An 18,514-nucleotide genomic window follows, 5' to 3' on the forward strand; every position below is an offset into this window, starting at 1 on the left:
CTTTTGCATGTGGGTGTCCAGTTTTCCAACATCATTTATTAAAGAAATTCTCCTTTCCCCATTGTATATTCTTGGCTCCTTTGTTATAAATTAACTGATTATATATGCATGGGTTTGTTTCTGAGTTCTCTATATTGCTTCATTAAACTATGTAACTGTTTTTATACCAATACCATAATATTTTTATTACTACAGGGTTTTTTTAATGTTTATTTACTTTTGAGAGAGACAGAGCATGCGAGCAGGGGAGAGGCAGAGAGAGGGGCACAGAGGATCCAAAGCAAGCTCTGTGCTGACAGCAGACAGCCTGATGCAGGGCTCAAACTCACAATCCATGAGATCACGGCCTGAGCCGAAGTTGGACACTTAAACAACAGAGCCACCAAGGCACCCCTGATTACAACAGTTTTGTAATATTGTTTGAAATCAGGGAGCATGATGCCTCCAGATTAATTCTTTATTCTCATAATTGCTTTAGCTATTCAGGGTTTTCTGTAGTTCCAAACAAATTGTACAACAGTTTGTTCTATTTCTGTGAAAAATACCGTTGGTATTTTGTTAGGGACTGCAATCAATCTGTGGATTGCTTTGGGTAGTATGAACATTTTAACAATATGAATTCTCCCGATCTATGAGCACAAAATATCTTTTTGTCTTCAATTTCTTTCATCAATGTATTACAGCTTTCAATAAACAGATCTTTCACCTCCTTGGTTAAATTTTTCCTAGGTGTTTCCTTCTTTCTGATATAATTATAATTCATTTATAATCATTTTATTAATTCTAACAAATTTTGGGTGGACTCTGAGTTTTTCTATATAATATCATGTCATCTGCAAATAGAAACAATTTTATCTCTTCCTATTTCATTTGGATATTTTTATTTCTTTTTCTTTCCTAATTGCTCTCGCTAGGACTTCCTGTACTGTGTTAAATAAAAGTGGTGAGAGTGTTCATCCATGTCTTGCACCTGATCTTAGAAGAAAAGCTTTTAGTTTTTCACCACTGAGTATGATGTATGCCGTGGGTGTGTCATACATGGCCTTTATTATGTTGAAGTGTGTTCTCTCTATACTACTTCTATTCAATAAAATATACTCTAGTGAAAGATTAATATTATATAGTAATTTATAATTTTCTGTCATTACCTAATGCTACTTTCATATTTTTTGTACTTACCCTTCTCCAAGTTTCTCTAATACATCAAAAACTTCTTCAGGCTGCTTAGTCAGACTGTCTTCACTCAGCTTTTTTAGCTTACTGATGAAAAAAAGAGAGAGAGAAATATTTTAAGACTTTTTATAAAATTTTTAATTTCATTTTTAAGAGGTAATCTATTCAGATAGTTCAAAAATAAAACAATATAAAAAACATAAGGCAAATAGTCTCGTTTCAATCCCTATTCCTAATCTTCCCAGAACACCTCAAATGACTACTTTTATTAGCTTGTTATGTAATCTTTATACAAATATGAATATATATTTTTACTTCTCACCCTTTTTAACACATAAGATAGCATTTTATACACACTCTTTCTACCCACACTGTTATAACTTTGCTGTTTTCATTTAACAACATGTAGCCTATATTGGAGAATCTACAACACAAGTACATAGAAAGCATCCCCATTCATTCTTTTTTACATTTACATCCTACACTATTGCAAAGATGTAGCATCTCTTACAAATCACTTTTTTATGAATATCTAGGTTTCCTTTTGCTATTATAAACAACACTGCACTGGATAAATGTATACGTAAGTCAGTTCACACATGTTCCAGTGCATCTGTAGGATAAATTCCCAGAAGTGAAACTGCAAGATCCAGAGAATACATATACACATACATACACACACAAAAAAATATAGAAGCATATGTATTGAACAAGTATATGTACTATAAGCATAATCATATTTGATAACAAATAATACAATATAATCACTATAGTAACAACTACATAGCAATTATTAAGGTTATTGATTACATTTTATGTTTTATCTACTATAACTGTATGTTATATAAATATATACGTATAGTGATAGATACTAGCAAACTGCCCTCCAGGGAGCTTGCACCAATTTATTATCCTACCACTAATACATGAGAGAGACTCTTCCCCCACAATTTCACCAACAAAGTATTTAACTACATATCTGGATTTCAGTCAATATGTTAGCTGAAAATGTGTCACTCAGAATACATTTAATTTGTATTTCTCGTATTCTGAGTGAAACTGAGTATCTTTTAACATCATTATGAAACTAGACCATCTATTCATTTCCTTTGTTCATTTCTCTTCAAGTTTTTTGGTCTTTTTCTTATCTATATACAAGGTAAACTTGCCTTTGTTTAGGTTTCAAATATTTTCAATTGTATTTTGACTTCACTTATGAGGTTTTAGTTTTCTACTCTATCTGACTTCCACATTGCCATAATGAAATGTGTTCTTGTTTTGTTTTGCCTTCTTTAAAAATCATCTATATGTATGGCATATGCAGATATCTGGAAACAGAGGTGAGAAGGATTATGCATGGTGAATTTGATAGAACAAAGTTAATTCAGTATGAATGAAATGTCATGTATGAAGAACTAAAATAATTCAGTATGAATAAAGAAAAAGTGAACAGGATGTAGAGGTAAGCAAAGTCAAATTTTAAAAAAGCTTTGTAAACCATGTTAAGGAACTCTTTTTTAAAAACTATCACTTCCCATATAGAAAATCTGAACAGACCAATTAGTAGTAACAATATTGAAATGGTAATCAAAACATTATCAAAGGATAATCAGAATCAGGCTCAGGTCACAATCTCACAGTTCGAGTCCCACATCAGGCTCTGTGCCTGCTTCAGATCCCTTCCTCCATTTTAGGACACACAAAGGTGCTCACTATGAAAAAGAAAGCAAGCTTTCACCTGAATGTGACCATTCTGGCACCTTGATCTTGGACTTCCAAGCTTCCAGAACTATGAGAAACAAATCTGTTGTTTATAAGCTACCTGGTCTGTGGTATTTGTAGCAGCCTAAACAGACCAAGACAAAAACCCAAAGTTTGTTTTTTGAAAAGACCAACAAAATTAATAAACCCTAGACAAACAAAGCTAGACTTAAAAGAGAGAGAGAGAGAAAGAGAGAGAGGGAGGGATAGGGAGAGAGAGAGAAGACTCAAACAACCAATATTAGAAATGAAAGAGGGGACATCAAAACTCATGCTCACAGAAATAAAAACAATTATAGGAAAATACTATGAATAATTATACACCAACAAATCAGATAATGTAGGAGAAATGGTTAAATTCTTAGAAATACATAATCTATCAAGATTGAATCCTGAAAAAATAAATATTCTCAGTAGATGTGTAAATACTAAGGAGATTGAAGGAGTAATAAAAAATCTCTCAACAAAGAAAAGCCCAGGACTAAAGGGCTTCACTGGAGAATTCTATCAAACATCTAAGGAAGAATTAACACCAACATTCCTCAAACTCTTCCAAAAAACTAAAAAGTAAAGAACACTTCCAAATTTATTCTGAAAGGCCAGCATTACTATGAACCAAAACCACATACAGCATGAAAACTACAGACCAATATCCTTAAATACTGATACAAAAATCCTCAACAAAATACTAGCAAACCAAATTCACAGCACATTAAAAGAATTATACACCATGAACAAGTGGAATTTACACCTGTAATGTAATAATGGTTCAACAAATGAAATGCAATCATTTGTTTAAAATTAAGTGCAAAAATCACATGATCATCTCCAGTGATGCAGAGAAAGTATTTAGCAAAATTCAATATCCTTTCATGATAAAAGCACTCACACTAAAACTATTAAAAATAACATAAAATAACAATAATGAGGATGTGAAGAAATTGGAACTCTTTTTTTTTTTTTAATTTTTTTTTCAACGTTTATTTATTTTTGGGACAGAGAGAGAGAGACAGAGCATGAACGGGGGAGGGGCAGAGAGAGGGAGACACAGAATCGGAAACAGGCTCCAGGCTCTGAGCCATCAGCCCAGAGCCCGATGCGGGGCTCGAACTCACGGGCCGCAAGATCGTGACCTGGCTGAAGTCGGACGCTCAACCGACTGCGCCACCCAGGCGCCCCATGAAATTGGAACTCTTGTGCACTGTTGGTGGGAATGTAAAGTGGTGCAGCCATTATGGAAAACAATATGAAGATTCCTCAAAAAATTAAAAATAGAACTACAATATAATCCGTTGATCCCACCTCTGGGTACATATACAAAAGAACTCAAAGCAGCATCTTAAAGAAATATCTGTGTACCCCATGTTTACAGCATTATTCTAAATAGCCAAGAGGTGGAAACAACCAAATGTCCATCAACAGATGAAAAGACAACCAAAATATGGTATAGGCATACAATGGAATAGTATGCAACTTTCAAAGAATGAAAACTGTCCTGGGGCACCTGGATGGCTCAGTCAGTTAAGTGTTGGACTCCTGATTTCAGCTCAGGTCATGATCTCACAGTTCAGTTCATGAGTCTGAGCCCCACGTTGGGCTCCACACTAATAGTGCACAGCCTGCTTGGGATTCTCTCTCTCTCTGCCCCTCCCCCACTCGCGCGCGCGCGCGCGCGCGCTCTCTCTCTCTCTCTCTCAAAATAAATAAACATTAAGAAAAAAAAAGAATGAAACCTACAACATGGATGAACCTTGAGGACATCACATTAAGTGAAATAAGCCAGTCACAAAAGGACAAATACTGCATAATTCCACTCACATGACATATCAGTCAAAATTATAAAAACAAAAGTGGAAAGGTGGTTGCCAAGAGCTGGGGGTAAAGAGGAAGTAGAATTCATGTTTAGTGGGTACAGAGTCACAGTGTCGCAAGGTAGCAAAGTTCCAGATATCTGTTGAACAACATTATGAATATACTTAATACTACCGAACTTAAAAATTTCTTAAGATAATAAATTTAATGTTTTGGGTGTTTGTTTGTTTGTTTTACCACAGCTTTAAAAAAGAGGTCTTATGGGGCACTTGAGCGGTTCAATTGGTTGAGCATCACACTCTCAGTTTCAGCTCAGGTCATGATCTCATGGTTCGTGAGTGCAAGCCCCACATCAGGCTCTATGCTGACAGAAGGGAGTCTGCTTGGGATTCTGTCTCTTTCTGTGTTCCTCCCCTACATGCATGTGCATACTCTCTCCCTCAAAATAAACATCTAAACTAAACAAACAAAAAATAAACACAGGGTCTTAGTGACTTAGAAAAACAGAAAAAAAGAAAAACTTCTCCATTTTTTCATTTATTTAAAACATAACTGTTTAAACCAAAAATAACGACTAACATGGGGTTAAATAACACATGTACAAGTAAAATATAGTACAAAGCAGCACAAAGGAAGAGAGATGAAAAAGATATGTACTCTTACAAGGGCCTCACATGATATGTGAAGTGGTATAAAAGTATTTGAAGAAAGGAGCGTCTGGGTGGCTCAGTCGGTTAAGCGTCCGACTTCAGCTCAGGTCATGATCTTGCTCTTCGTGAGTTTGAGCCCTGCACCGGGCTCTCTGTGCTGACAGCTCAGAGCCTGGAGCCTACTTAGGATTCTGTGTCTCCTTCTCTCTCTGTCCTTCCCCCACACGTGCTCTGTTTCTGTCTCTTAAATAAACATTAAAAAAATTTTTTTTAAGTATTTGAAGAAATATTTTTGATAAGTTAAAGATTCATATTGTAAACCTTCAAGGAATCACTAAAAATAGAAAGCAACGAGGGGCACCTGAGTGGCTCAGTCAGTTAGGCGTCAGACTTCAGCTCAGGTCGTGATCTCACGGTTCCTGAGTTCGGGCCCCACAATGGGCTCTGTGCTGACAGCTCAGAGCCTGGAGCCTGTTTCAGATTCTGGGTCTCCCTCTCTCTCTGACCCTCCCCTGTTCATGCTCTGTCTCTGTCTCTCAAAAATAAACATTAAAAAATTAAAAAAAAAAAAAAAAAAGGAAAGCAATGAGGTACCACTAATTCATCAGTAGTGGAGATAAAATGGAATAAAAATTACTCTATCCAAAAAGGCATGAGTTGGGATGGGGCGGGGCGGGGGGGGGGGGGTAGGGAAGGAAAAAAGAACAGATAGAGACAAACAGAAAAAAATGGAAAGACTGTAGATTTAAACTAAAATATATCAGGAAATACCCCTACTTTTGGCTATGATAGTGTGAAGAGGCTGACATATGCTCCTCAAACAAAAACACTGAACAAGTTGTCAAAATCAACCAGCTTATGACTCAAAAAATTGAAACAAAAGCAGCCAACATATTGAAAAGCATTTATTCTTAAAACCTTGCAATGGCTTTGAGTAACAACAGAAAGACTGTGTGGCCTTCCAGCCTAGGGCTGTTACCATCACCTGTCCCCCAATTCCATCAGTAGCAAGAACTACAGTTTTACTAGGACAAGCTTGACTATGAAAAGTAGCAACTTTGCTGCCAGAAAAAAATGGGCTCAATTTGGGACATGAATCAAAAACTGGCAGTTTTGTCAACTAAAGATGGTAAGCCTAATAATAAACAAATTGTCAAACCCACAGCTTTGACATTCAAGCTTGGGTAAACAACAAACTAGTCAGAAATTTAACAGGAAGAATCTGAAAATGAAAGGGTGAGATGAGTTCTCCATATATCATGGCTGACTAGAAAAATATGCACACAAGCATAGGAGACCCAACAAAAACCCATGAAAAGTAAAAGCCAAAAAAGACTTGAAAACTAGCTACAGCTTTGAATGCTCTCCCCCAATACATACACAGCTATATCAGCAGACAGTAGAAGGCATAAAGGTTCAAGGTGTTTAAGCACAACCTCTGCCCAAATCACTGGCTGATCACTAAGTTATGTAGAAAAGAGGCAATTTCAAATAATCCTGGCTACAAAATAAAAAATTAAAAAAAGAGCAGAGGCATTAATAGCCAAATACTGCAAGAAGATAAATGCCACAGTTTAACTCCAAGGAGGTATAAAAAGAAAAAAAAACTGGAGGAAAAAGGAGAGAAACTAGAGTGTCTACAGTGTATTATTTTAAAAGTCTAGTTTTAAACAAAACAACAACAACAAAAAGATTATGAAACATACAAAGAAACAGGAAAGCATATTCAGGAAGCAGTCAATAAAGAGCAATCAACAGAAAAGAAAACAGTCATAGAAAATGATTTACAGGGGTGCCTGGGTGGCTCAGTCAGTTAAGCGTCAGACTTCAGATCAAGTAGTGATCAAGCAGTTCATGAGTTCGGGCCCCACTTCGGGCTCTGTGGTGACAGATCAGAGCCTGGAGCCTGCTTCAGATTCCATGTCTCCCTCTCTCTCTGCCCCTCCTCCACTTACACTCTGTCTCTCTCTCAAAAATAAATAAAATTTTTAAAATTTTTAAAAAAGAAGAAGAAAAATGATTTACAGTGGACCTAGATATTGAATATATACGAAAAAGGTTTCAAATTGGTTATTTTAGATATGCTTAAAAAGATGAATCTGTGTTCAAGAAATTAAAGAAAAATATCTTGAAAATGACTCAACAGAGAATCTCAATAGACGAATAGAAACTAATACAAATGTAAAATTTAGACTTGAAAAATAAATCTTTCATAAAAAATATACTAGAAGAACTCAACAGCATATCTGAGATAAAAGATGAAAGAATAAAAAAAAGATGAAAGAATCAATAGACTTTCAGATAGCTGAATAAAAGAGAGAAAGAGAGAAGATGAAGAAATAGTCTCAGAGACTGGTGATACATACAACATAGCAATACACATGTAATGGGAGTCTCAGGAGAAAAGAGAGACTAAGGGGCAGAAACAATTATTTGAAAAAACAGTAGCTGAAAACTTCCCAAATTTGAAAAATTAAGGTTTAAAAAGCATTAATGTACACATCCAAGAGGTAAACAAATCCCAAGTAGGATAAACACAAAAAGATCCACAGCTAGACACACCGTAGTCAAACTGCCAAAAGACAACTGAAAATGACTCATCATGAACAGCAGAACAAGAAGAATATGAGTAACAGCTGACTTCTCATCAGAAACCATGCCAGTCAGAATACAGTGAAAGGAAACACTCAAAGTGCTGAAAGAATTCTAAATCCAACAAATTCCTCTTCCAAAAATGAAGGGGAAATAAGGACATCCCCAGATAAACAAAAACGGAAAGAATCTCTTGCTAGGAGAGCTTCTCTACAAGAAATAATGAAAGAACTTCTGGATTAAAGGAAATGGTAAATATTTGCATAAACATAAAAGATCAATTTATCTTAAAAAACAAAAGACTGTTTGAATCAAAAATTATAGTATTGTATTACTGAAGTAACATTCTGAGGTATTATACACACACACACACACACACACACACACACACACACACACACACTACACATAATAAAACAAAGGGAAAGGAAATGGAGCTATATTGAAGCAAACTTGCTATATTTTACCGGAATTAAGTCAACCCAAAATTGGTTATAATAAAGACACATACTATAATCCCTTGAGCAACTATTAAGAAAAAAAAAACTGGAGGGGGCGCCTGGGTGGCTCAGTCGGTTAAGCGTCCGACTTCAGCTCAGGTCACGATCTCGCGGTCCGTGAGTTCGAGCCCCGCGTCGGGCTCTGGGCTGATGGCTCAGAGTCTGGAGCCTGTTTCAGATTCTGTGTCTCCCTCTCTCTGCCCCTCCCCCATTCATGCGCTGTCTCTCTCTGTCTCAAAAATAAATAACCATTAAAAAAAAAAAAAAGAAAAAAAAACTGGAGAAAAATGCAGTTAACAAAATTCTATTGGTTAGTTACATTAAATATATATGGAGTCAAATCATTCAATTAAAAGAGAGATTGTGAGACTGGATTAAAAAGGCAAGATCCAACTACATTCTATCTACAAAAAAACTCACACAAAGACATTAAATAAAAGGATGGAAAATACATACCATGAGAAACTAATCAAAACAAAGCTAAAGTGGCTGTATTAATATCAGGCAAAGAAGACTGCAGAGAAATTAATGCCACCAGAGATAAAGAAGGATATTTCATAATGACAAAAGGATCAATTTATCAAGAAGACAGAACCCTACACATGTAAGCACCCTGAAACATAGCTATAAAACCATGGAACAAAAACTGAAAGAATTGAAAGGAGAAAAGTACAAATCCAAAATAATAATCACTGGAGATTTTGACACTCCTCTCTCAGTAATTTACACAATAAGTTTACCAAAATATCAGTAAGGATACACAAGACAAACAATACTATCAACCAATTTAAGTTCTTTATTTCATGTCTTTTATTTCTAGTATCTTTATTTACCTTTTTTTTCCCAATAATTTCCATTGCTCTGGTGAATTCTCCTGACTCTTCACTGGTGTTGTCCACCTTTCACCAGATACTTTTAACATAGCAATCACTGTAATTTCAAAGTCCCTGTATGACAGTTCCAACATCTGGATCATCTCTGATTTTGGTTTGGCTGACTATTTCATCTTTTGACAAAAGATCGCTTTCCTTGCTTTTGGGGGTGATGTACTATTTTCACTTGAATCCAAGACACAAACACACACATGCAAACACTGATATAAAATTACCTAGGAGAAGTGGCTCTGGGGGAAAAAAAATGTGATACAGGAATTGTACTCTAATATATAAAGAATTCTTATCAATAGTACAACAAAAACCCAAAGATAAAAATGGCAAAAAATACGTGCAAACATTTCACAAAAAATATACAAATGGCTAATAAGCACATTGCGTCATGAGGGAAATGAAAAATAAAACTACAATAAAGTAATACCACCCACAAAAATGGCTAAAATTATAAAGACAATAACAAGTATTAATAAGGATATGGAACAAGAGGATCTCTCTCATACATTGATATTGGAAATGAAAAATTAGTCAATTCAAAAAACAGGTTAGCAGTTGTTATAAACTTTTAGGCACACACTTATACAAACCAGCAATTCTACTCCTAGGTATTTAAGAACCTATGTCCACCAAAGACTTGTACACAAAAACTCATAGCGGCCTTATTCAAAATCAAAAACTGGAAGAAAAAAAAAATTCCAGAGGTGCCTGAGAGGCTCAGTTAAGTGTCCTAACTCTTGATCTCAGCTCAGGTCTTGATCTCAGGGTCGTGAGTTCAAGCCCCACACTGGGCTCCAAGCAGGGCATAAAACCTACTTTTAAAAAAATTCCAAATGTCCATGAACTAGCAGATGAATAAACAAACTATGGTAAATCCATACACTGGAATAATACTCATAATAATAATAATAATAATAATAATAAAACCTAACAAACTACTACATTCAAGATCTTGAACAAATCTCAAAATGACTACTGCTGAACCAAAAAAAAGCCAAACTAAAAGAGTGAACCTTATTCTATGCAAATTATATGTCTATAACATTTACCCAAAAAAGTTGTAAGGAAATTATTGGTGATTACAGCAAGAGCAATTTAGTGGAGTGGTAAAGGCAGAAACCAAACTGCAATGCTTTGAGACAACAGAATAAAGTGAAGAGGCAGAGACAACAATTATGGATCGCAGTCCACTTGGAAGTTTCTGGAAAGGATAAGTGACTGGAGACATGAGTTTGAGAAGGAACATAAAGCCAAACAAACAAAAACCATTAGAAATGCTTGAAAAAGGGTAAATGATATTTTGAATGAATTAGTAAAATAAAGGAAAATTGAAAATACAAGTGAGAACAAGACATAACTACTAAAGCACGTCCCTGGAAAGGGTGGAAGAATGAGATGGAAAGCACATGTGGATGGGACTGCTTTAACCTCAAAGGGTTGCAGACACCTCTCTCATAATAGGAGGATATGACAGGCAGACTTAAACAGTAAATGGTAGAAAGTTAAGGGAGCTCTCATATACTGACTTCTATTTGCTTTAGGAAGTCAGAGGGATATTCATCTGCTGTGAGTGAGGAAGTTAAAGTCTGAGATTTGAGAATATAAAACTGTATTTGAAATAGCCAGAGTAGAGAACCAAAACAAAACAAAAAAATCTCATGAAGTTTAACAGGATTACTAGATAGCACTACAGGCCTTGTTGAGGCTTGTTGAGGCCTTGTTGAGGCCTTGTTAGAGACCGTCAATTTAAAATGGTAATCTTCGAAGTTTCATATTTTCTTCATCACTGCTCACAAGTCTTTTTTTTTTTTTTTTTTTTTTTTGAGAGAGAGAGAGAGAGAGAGTGCGTGAGCAGGGGAGGGGCAGAGAGAGAGAGACAGGATCCGAAGCGAGCTCTGTACTGACAGCAGACAGCCTGATGTGGGGTTCGAACTCACGAACTGTGAGATCATGATCTGAGCCAAAGTCGGACACTTAACCAACTGAGCCACCCAGACGCCCCATTGCTCACAGGTCTTAAAGCAGGCAAGGAGAAAGCAAACAGCAAAATCTGACATTGTGCCAGACACATGCCACATAAGAACAATGAGACAAAGGAGTTAAAGATAGGGGTAAAAGAACAGCTGAAGATATGGACCAGGTAAGAAAGAAAGAAAAATAGGAAGGGGCTAATGAGCAGGGGAAAAGAGCAAAGCAGATACCATGAACCAAAGACTATATCCGTACCAGAAAGAGAAGTCAGTCTCTTAAATTTTCAAAAATATTCACTATTATACCTCAGAAAGCAAGGGTGCTTCGTGTCCTTCATGGCTAAGCAAGCATCAGTAGCTCAAGTGAGCCATGCACATGATATAGTGAGGGAGACAGCCTTATACTAACAAATCTCTTTAATACTAAACCAAAAGGTAATGTAACCACTACATACTTCTTCAGAAGTTATGAAAGTTTTCTTCAAAGCAGGCTCATAATCTGGCTCACTTTAAACAAACAAGTCATAGGTCCTCTAAAACGTATCCAGTAATTTAATTAACTCAATGAGAATTTTCTATTAGTCCACAGGTCTCATTTTCTCAACATGTTGAATAAGTGAAATGTCACTAATGTAACTTAAGCAAAAAGATGGTCTCTAGGGTGTCTGTCAAGTGAAAACACATGATTTATTTTCATAAACAATTCCTGGTTTATGTCATTTGTCTTTATTTCCTCTTTCCCTTTCTGGTGTTTTAAATGAAAACGAATCATTTCAATTATGGTTTAATTTTAAATAACTTTTATATTGTCTGCTTTGAAAACCCTTACAGCTTAAAAAACTCATACTTAGGGTCGGCTGGGTGGCTCAGTCACCCAGGGTCATGAGTTCAAGCCTCACACCTAGGGTGAAACCTACTTTAAAAAAACTCATAATTAAAAGCCAATTTAAAATATATATACACATTGGGGTGCCTGGGTGGCCCAGTTGGTTGAGCATCCAACTTTGGCTCAGGTCATGATCTCGCAGTTTGTGGGTTCGAGCCCCACGTCAGGCTCTGTGCTAACGACACGGAGCCTGGAGCCTGCTTCAGATTCTCTATCTCCCTCTCTCTCTGCCCCTCCCCTGCTCAAGCTCTGTCTCTCTCTGTCTCTCAAAAATAAACATTAAAAAAAAAATTAAAATATATACACACACACACACATAAACACATTTTCCTATTTTATTGCCTTGGTAAACACAACGTCACGAGTGTAATTTCTTCTATACTTGACATATGGTTTTTAACACCTCAGAATTTCATTATAATTACGTGTATTTAATCAGATATCCAAAAAAATTCTTAATGAGTGTCTTTAGAACATACGCCCTCCCAGGTGCTGGGGAATTCTGTGAAGAACAAATCACCCACAAGATATTTCTCTCATAGAACGTGATAGATAGGGTTTATTGCATACTTAAGCAGACATATCCCAGAATTGTCTTTTTAAAACAAGTAAGTGGCAGTCCTTTCCAGGCGGTGTGGGACGGAGCGGCCACCAGGCTGCAAAGTAACAGACCTAAGTTTTACTGTGACCGCTGCAACACATACCTCACCCACAAATCTCCCTCTGAGAAAAAGACGCACCGCAGCAGTAGGAAACACAAAGAGAATGTGAGAGACTACCATCAGGAATGGATAGAAGAGCAGGTTCAGAACCTGGTCGAGAAAACAACCATGTATTTCAACAAGAGAGGATAGCTCCTACTCCATTCTCTGTTCCTCCTCCTGCAGGGGCAATGATCCCACAGTCTCCTGGGCCCTCCTCACCCCACATGGGGGCCCTTCCATGATGCCAATGATGGGCCCTCTTCCTCCTGGGACAATGCCAGCGGGACCTCCTGGAATGAGGTGGCGCACCAGAGGCCACATGCCAGTGACTCCTGGGCCCCCACTGATGACTTCCCACCGTCCCATCATGGTGCCCACTCAGCCAGGAATGACTCAACCAGACAGGTAAGGAGAGACAGGAACCTCTTTATACCCATCTTATATTAACTTGTTCTACTTCACCAAGAGATCATGGTGCTGTGATTCTGGGTGTTTTCCAGCAGCATGACAGGGAAGGCTTGCTCCCCCTTCCTATCAAAGAGAGAATAGTTTTTATAGGGGAGCAGAGGGACCAAAAAAAAAAAAAAGCAATTTTCATTCGTATTATGAAATGTGAAAATAAAATTGTCAAGTGTTTTAGTTTAAAAAAACAAAAAGCAAGTAAGTGGCTAATATAATCTGGCTTTCCTGCCACTTGACTTTCCATCTCATAAAGCAGGAGAAAACATCATCTATTATACTGACATTGCTAATACCATGAAGAAAAAGAGTCTTCTCTCACAGTGTTTTCAAACATTAGAATTCCTTTTTTTTTTTTTTAGCTATAACCAATTTCTCTAGTAACCGAGTATTTATATGCCCATTTCAACCTTGCCCCCATCCATAAGCTTATTTATCTCACTTTTGTGTTTCCTGTTCAATGTAAGAATTTCTGTTAATATTTTTTCCAAGATCCCAATACAAAGTTTTCTACACCTTCAATGGGAAGGTGGGGGAATCATTCTAGATAGACTAGTCTCAGTTTTCTACAAATTCCCCTCAATATTTTATCATTTCAAGAATAAGGTACAATTAAAATTATACCTCAGATAATGGTATTATGGTGATATATTGTTTAATATTCTTATCTTTTAGAGATGCATAGTGAAATAGTTAAGAATGCTATGATATGATACCTGAGATTATTTCAAATTATTAAAGGATAGGGTGTGTGTACGGAAATATAAATTATGCAAGATTGGCCAGATGTTAAAAAATGTTCAAACTGAGCAACGGGCACACAGAGGTTTACTCTCTCTTCTGTACAAAACTACGTTTCAAGAGGAAATGGTAAGAAGTAAATCAACTGCGATTGATCTTAGATAAATGGAAACAAAAAGTGTGTATTTGTTGTAAATTATGCCAAAATTTAGAAGTAAATTAAATGTCTCAACCTATATTAATTAAGTATGGAATATCTCTTCATGAGATTATCAAGTAGCCACTAAAAATCATGCTGTAGAAAACTCACTGACATGAAACAAGTGAGCAATATTGCTAAAAGAAAAAAGAGCAGAACACAACCTAATGCGCACATAATTAAATCATTTTCAGGTTTTCTTTTAAATGCAGATGTACCTTGGGGCACCTGGGTGGCTCAGTCGGTTAAGCAGCCGACTTCGGCTCAGGTCATGATCTCGCGGTCCGTGAGTTCGAGCTGCGCGTCAGGCTCTGTGCTGACCGCTCAGAGCCTGGAGCCTGTTTTGGATTCTGTGTCTCCCTCTCTCTCTGACCCTCCCCCGTTCATGCTCTCTCTCTCTCTGTCTCAAAAATAAATAAACGTTAAAAAAAATTAAAAAAAATAATAATAAATGCAGATGTACCTGCATATGTGCAGACACACACACATACTGGCACCAAACTACTAGCAGACTCTGTTCTGTTCACGGCTATGTCCCCAGCACTAAAAACTGCCTAGGACATAATAGGAATTCAAATATTTGCATGTAAATATTTTAGGATTCCAAGCAACAAGGTTTGATTTTGGGAAGTGGCTCTCCTCTATTCTTTTGTTTCATAAGGTTTCTAAAATAAACATTCATTTTTTTTTTTTTTTTACGTAATTGGGAGAAACCTTAAAAAATTGTATCTTGTAAAAAAATTAAAATTTTTCCACATGACTCACTGTTTCATGAAATGCATTTCATAAAGTCATTTTATACACTGAAAAGAAAGGCCTCTTCTATAAGCTGAATTAATAAACTGACCTAGACAATAAAAACTACTAAAAACAATATCTGTTAGTCAGTCTTATTCTTGTGAGTGAATTTTGCAACTGCTTAGGAAATACAATCTTTACAAGAACTAAATGTTCTAAAATGAATCTTCAACCTGGGTACAAAAAACAGATAAAACTAGATTTAAAAAAATCTATCCATTTATATTCATTTAATATACACTTACTGAATTTGTAGACAATAAACTACATGCTGGGATAATACAAAGAAAATTAAGATAAAGCCTTTGACAACTCAGAGCTCCTAAGATAGTATGAAAGACAGATACCTAAGAGCTAAATGAAAGAGAATAATAAAGGTAGTTAACATTTATTAGGGTTTTTATTGGCCCTGTGCTGAGTGCTTAACAAGCATTTTCTCATTTAATCTCTGTAACAATCTCTATGGTAGTTACTAAAATATTCTCAGTTTATAAGTAAGAAAACTAGGTGTTAAGTAACCTCCCCAGTTACTAGGTTAATAAACAGCAAAACAAAATCAGACCAATGTCTGCCCAAGATACAGCACAGAGCCTCTCGCCATTAGGAAGCTAGCAAATACCAAAGCATGCTCGTTAATTTCCATCTATTATTACATCAAGTACCATATATCAATCTCATTTTTTAAAGGGGATATTCTTTTGTAAGTGTTCCCAGGAATTTCTCACCTTCAAATCAACTCGTCATTTCTACTCTAAGACGCACTATTACAGCCACTAAACTATGATCTGCTAGAAAGGATTTAGCAGTTTGTTTCTCCCAATGCTATATACTACGCACTCAAGAGATTAAACAGATAAACTTTTAGCTTGTTTTGTGCTTCTTAGATTCCAAATCACCATATCATATTATATGAGATGATAGATGATCTAGGTAAATAGCAATTTAAATTACGGTTTAGGAAAGTTGGTACAGAAGAGCCAAAGAGATGAAATTCTGAAGTACATTATGGTGATTATGGCAATGGTGGAATACTGCTAATTGTGTAAGATAAACAACATAGTCTTCTTCCAGAGATTTCTTCCCATTCTTCTAAATGTCCTACAAGCCAAATTCCATAATGGAGAAAAGAACTAAAAAAGCTTTAAAACTAAGGGATGGTTTTGTTTCTTGCAATCCAGAAGTGTGGTGACAAGGATCTGGGCTTAAAAGTTAACAGTGGAAATGACAGGAAAGAACAAATTCAAGGGAAATTCTGAAAGGAGAATCATTTCTCACTACAAACAAGGTAAAAAAAAGAAGATCTAACTGATCCTCTCAATCACCTAATTTCCATAACCTACACTGAAGCCACAGTGGACTGACTATTCCTTAAGGGTCCTGAATTTGCACATCACACATTTTTTTTAAAATCATATAATCGCTGTACTATAAAAAGCAGATACTGTATAGTTATGTGTACATGATGCAAGATATAAAGGTCATACCCTTCCTATGTCCATTCTCTCTTACGTGATCTTCCCCCTTTTCTCTGCCTGTCAGTTAACCACTTTGTTAAAGATATACTCGAGTCTTCTCTGGGAAGTTTGCAGAGATAGCAAACTCCTCTACCACCATCCCTACCCACCGAAACACAGAGAACTAATCCCACTGTTAACTATGGTCCCAGAGCACTTAGTACACTGAGTCATTATTCCCTTTACTATTTATTTATTGTATGAGCTTATTACTAAAGAGCTAAAATGGGAACTCCATGAAGATAGGGATCATGTCTCATCTAGCTTCATATCTCCAGTAAGTCCTTAAAACAGAATCTCACATACTACTGTTTAATAAACTTTGGTTCAATAAATAAATGAGTAGGAGTGCCTGAGTGGCTCAGCTGGTTAAGCAACCACTTTGGCTCAGGTCATGATCTCACAGTTTGGGAGTTGGAGCCCTGTGTTGGGCTCTGTGCTGTCAGCTCAGAGCCTGAAGCCTGCTTTGGATTCTGTGTCTCCCTCTCTCTCTGCCCCTCCCCTGCTCACCCTCTGTGTCTCTCTCTCAAAACTCAAGAAGCATTAAAAAAAAATTTTTTTTTAATAAATAAATAAATAAACCCAAAATTTGCTACTATAAACCTTATGGAACTTCAAAACGCCTGTCACTCACACAGCACGCTTATAGAGAAAAACCTATGTTCCTGTATCAATTGTTATGGTTCAACACATGCTACTTCAAATCAAATCAGCTTTACTATGTGCTCACTTCAGCAGCACATATAGTAAATCAGCTTTACTATCCCAGCAATAAAAAGTACATACTGAGCCTGGGTGGCTCAGTCAGTTAAGAAACTGACTCTTGATTTCTGCTCAGGTCACCATCTCGTGGTTCAGGAGTTCAAGCCTCACGTTGGTGAGCTGTCAGTAAGTACTGTCAGTGTGGAGCCCGCTTGGGATTCTCTCTCTCATCCCCTCTCTCTCTCTCTCTCTCTCTCTCTCTCTCTGCCCCTCTGCGGCTTCTGTGCGCTCACTCACTCTCACTCTCTCTCTCAAAATAAATAAATAAACTTAAAAAAAAAAAGTACCAATATCTAGAAGTTGATCCAGAAGCCAAAGCAACCATACAAGGGCTGAAACTCAGGCCATTAGGGACGTTCCAAATTTCATGGTTGCAAGATGGCCCGATTGAACCTTAGATTACAGAAAGTGTAAATGTTACATGAACAAAGATGACAAAGGTCACAGGAACTCATTTCATTCTTCCAAGTGACTCTAAGCTGCTATTCCCTTTATTAATAGACCCTATTCCACAAGCCGGTATTAGAGATACTGAAGATCACATGGAACAAGCAGCTGACTAGGCAGCTTCCCATGCTACACCGTGCACATTTCCTGAGTATGTTTGCAATAAAAGTCTATTACTGAAGATAATCTGTGTATCTCTCTTCCTTGTGGTCTTAAAGGACCTACGTAACAAAGTAACTAATGTAGGAAACCAAGCAAAAGGAAGACACACACACCAAATGCAAAGTGGCAAAAGAGTCACATCACTAATCAACAGAGGTTAGATAGAAGACAGGACTTTGTTTTATACATACTGCTTTTCAGGAGACAGCAGAGTAGTCCAATGTTATGTAATAGACTGAAAAGACTGAAAAAGACTGAGCACAAAAGTCTGAGTCTCAAAAGTGTGTATTTGTGGATCATTTTGATCAAAGTTGAAGCCACAAGAGTGGATAAACTCACCAAGGAAATAACTACATAAAAAAAAAAAGAGGAGGAAGATAGAAAACAGAAAATGCAAGGTCTATGTCAATTATGAACTTGAAAGAAGAACACATAAAACAGAGAAAAAGAAGCAACAGGAAAAGCAGAAAGTTGGAGAAAGAGAAAGCTTTAAGAAA

At 36.6% G+C, this 18,514-nt stretch overlaps 1 protein-coding gene and 1 pseudogene across 1 annotated transcript in view; one reads left to right on the forward strand and one right to left on the reverse strand.

Moving 5' to 3' along the window:
• Positions 1-18,514, reverse strand: part of STK3 (serine/threonine kinase 3) — a 282,030-nt gene that overhangs the window by 245,852 nt on the left and 17,664 nt on the right. Inside the window, 1 exon segment of the mRNA XM_047842418.1 lies at positions 1,180-1,260. Within this exon segment, the coding sequence (XP_047698374.1) occupies positions 1,180-1,260 (81 nt within the window).
• LOC125156660 (U1 small nuclear ribonucleoprotein C-like) lies at positions 11,507-13,344 on the forward strand (annotated as a pseudogene).

Source organism: Prionailurus viverrinus, chromosome F2 (genome assembly GCF_022837055.1).
Source record: "Prionailurus viverrinus isolate Anna chromosome F2, UM_Priviv_1.0, whole genome shotgun sequence".
Taxonomy (NCBI): domain Eukaryota; kingdom Metazoa; phylum Chordata; class Mammalia; order Carnivora; family Felidae; genus Prionailurus; species Prionailurus viverrinus.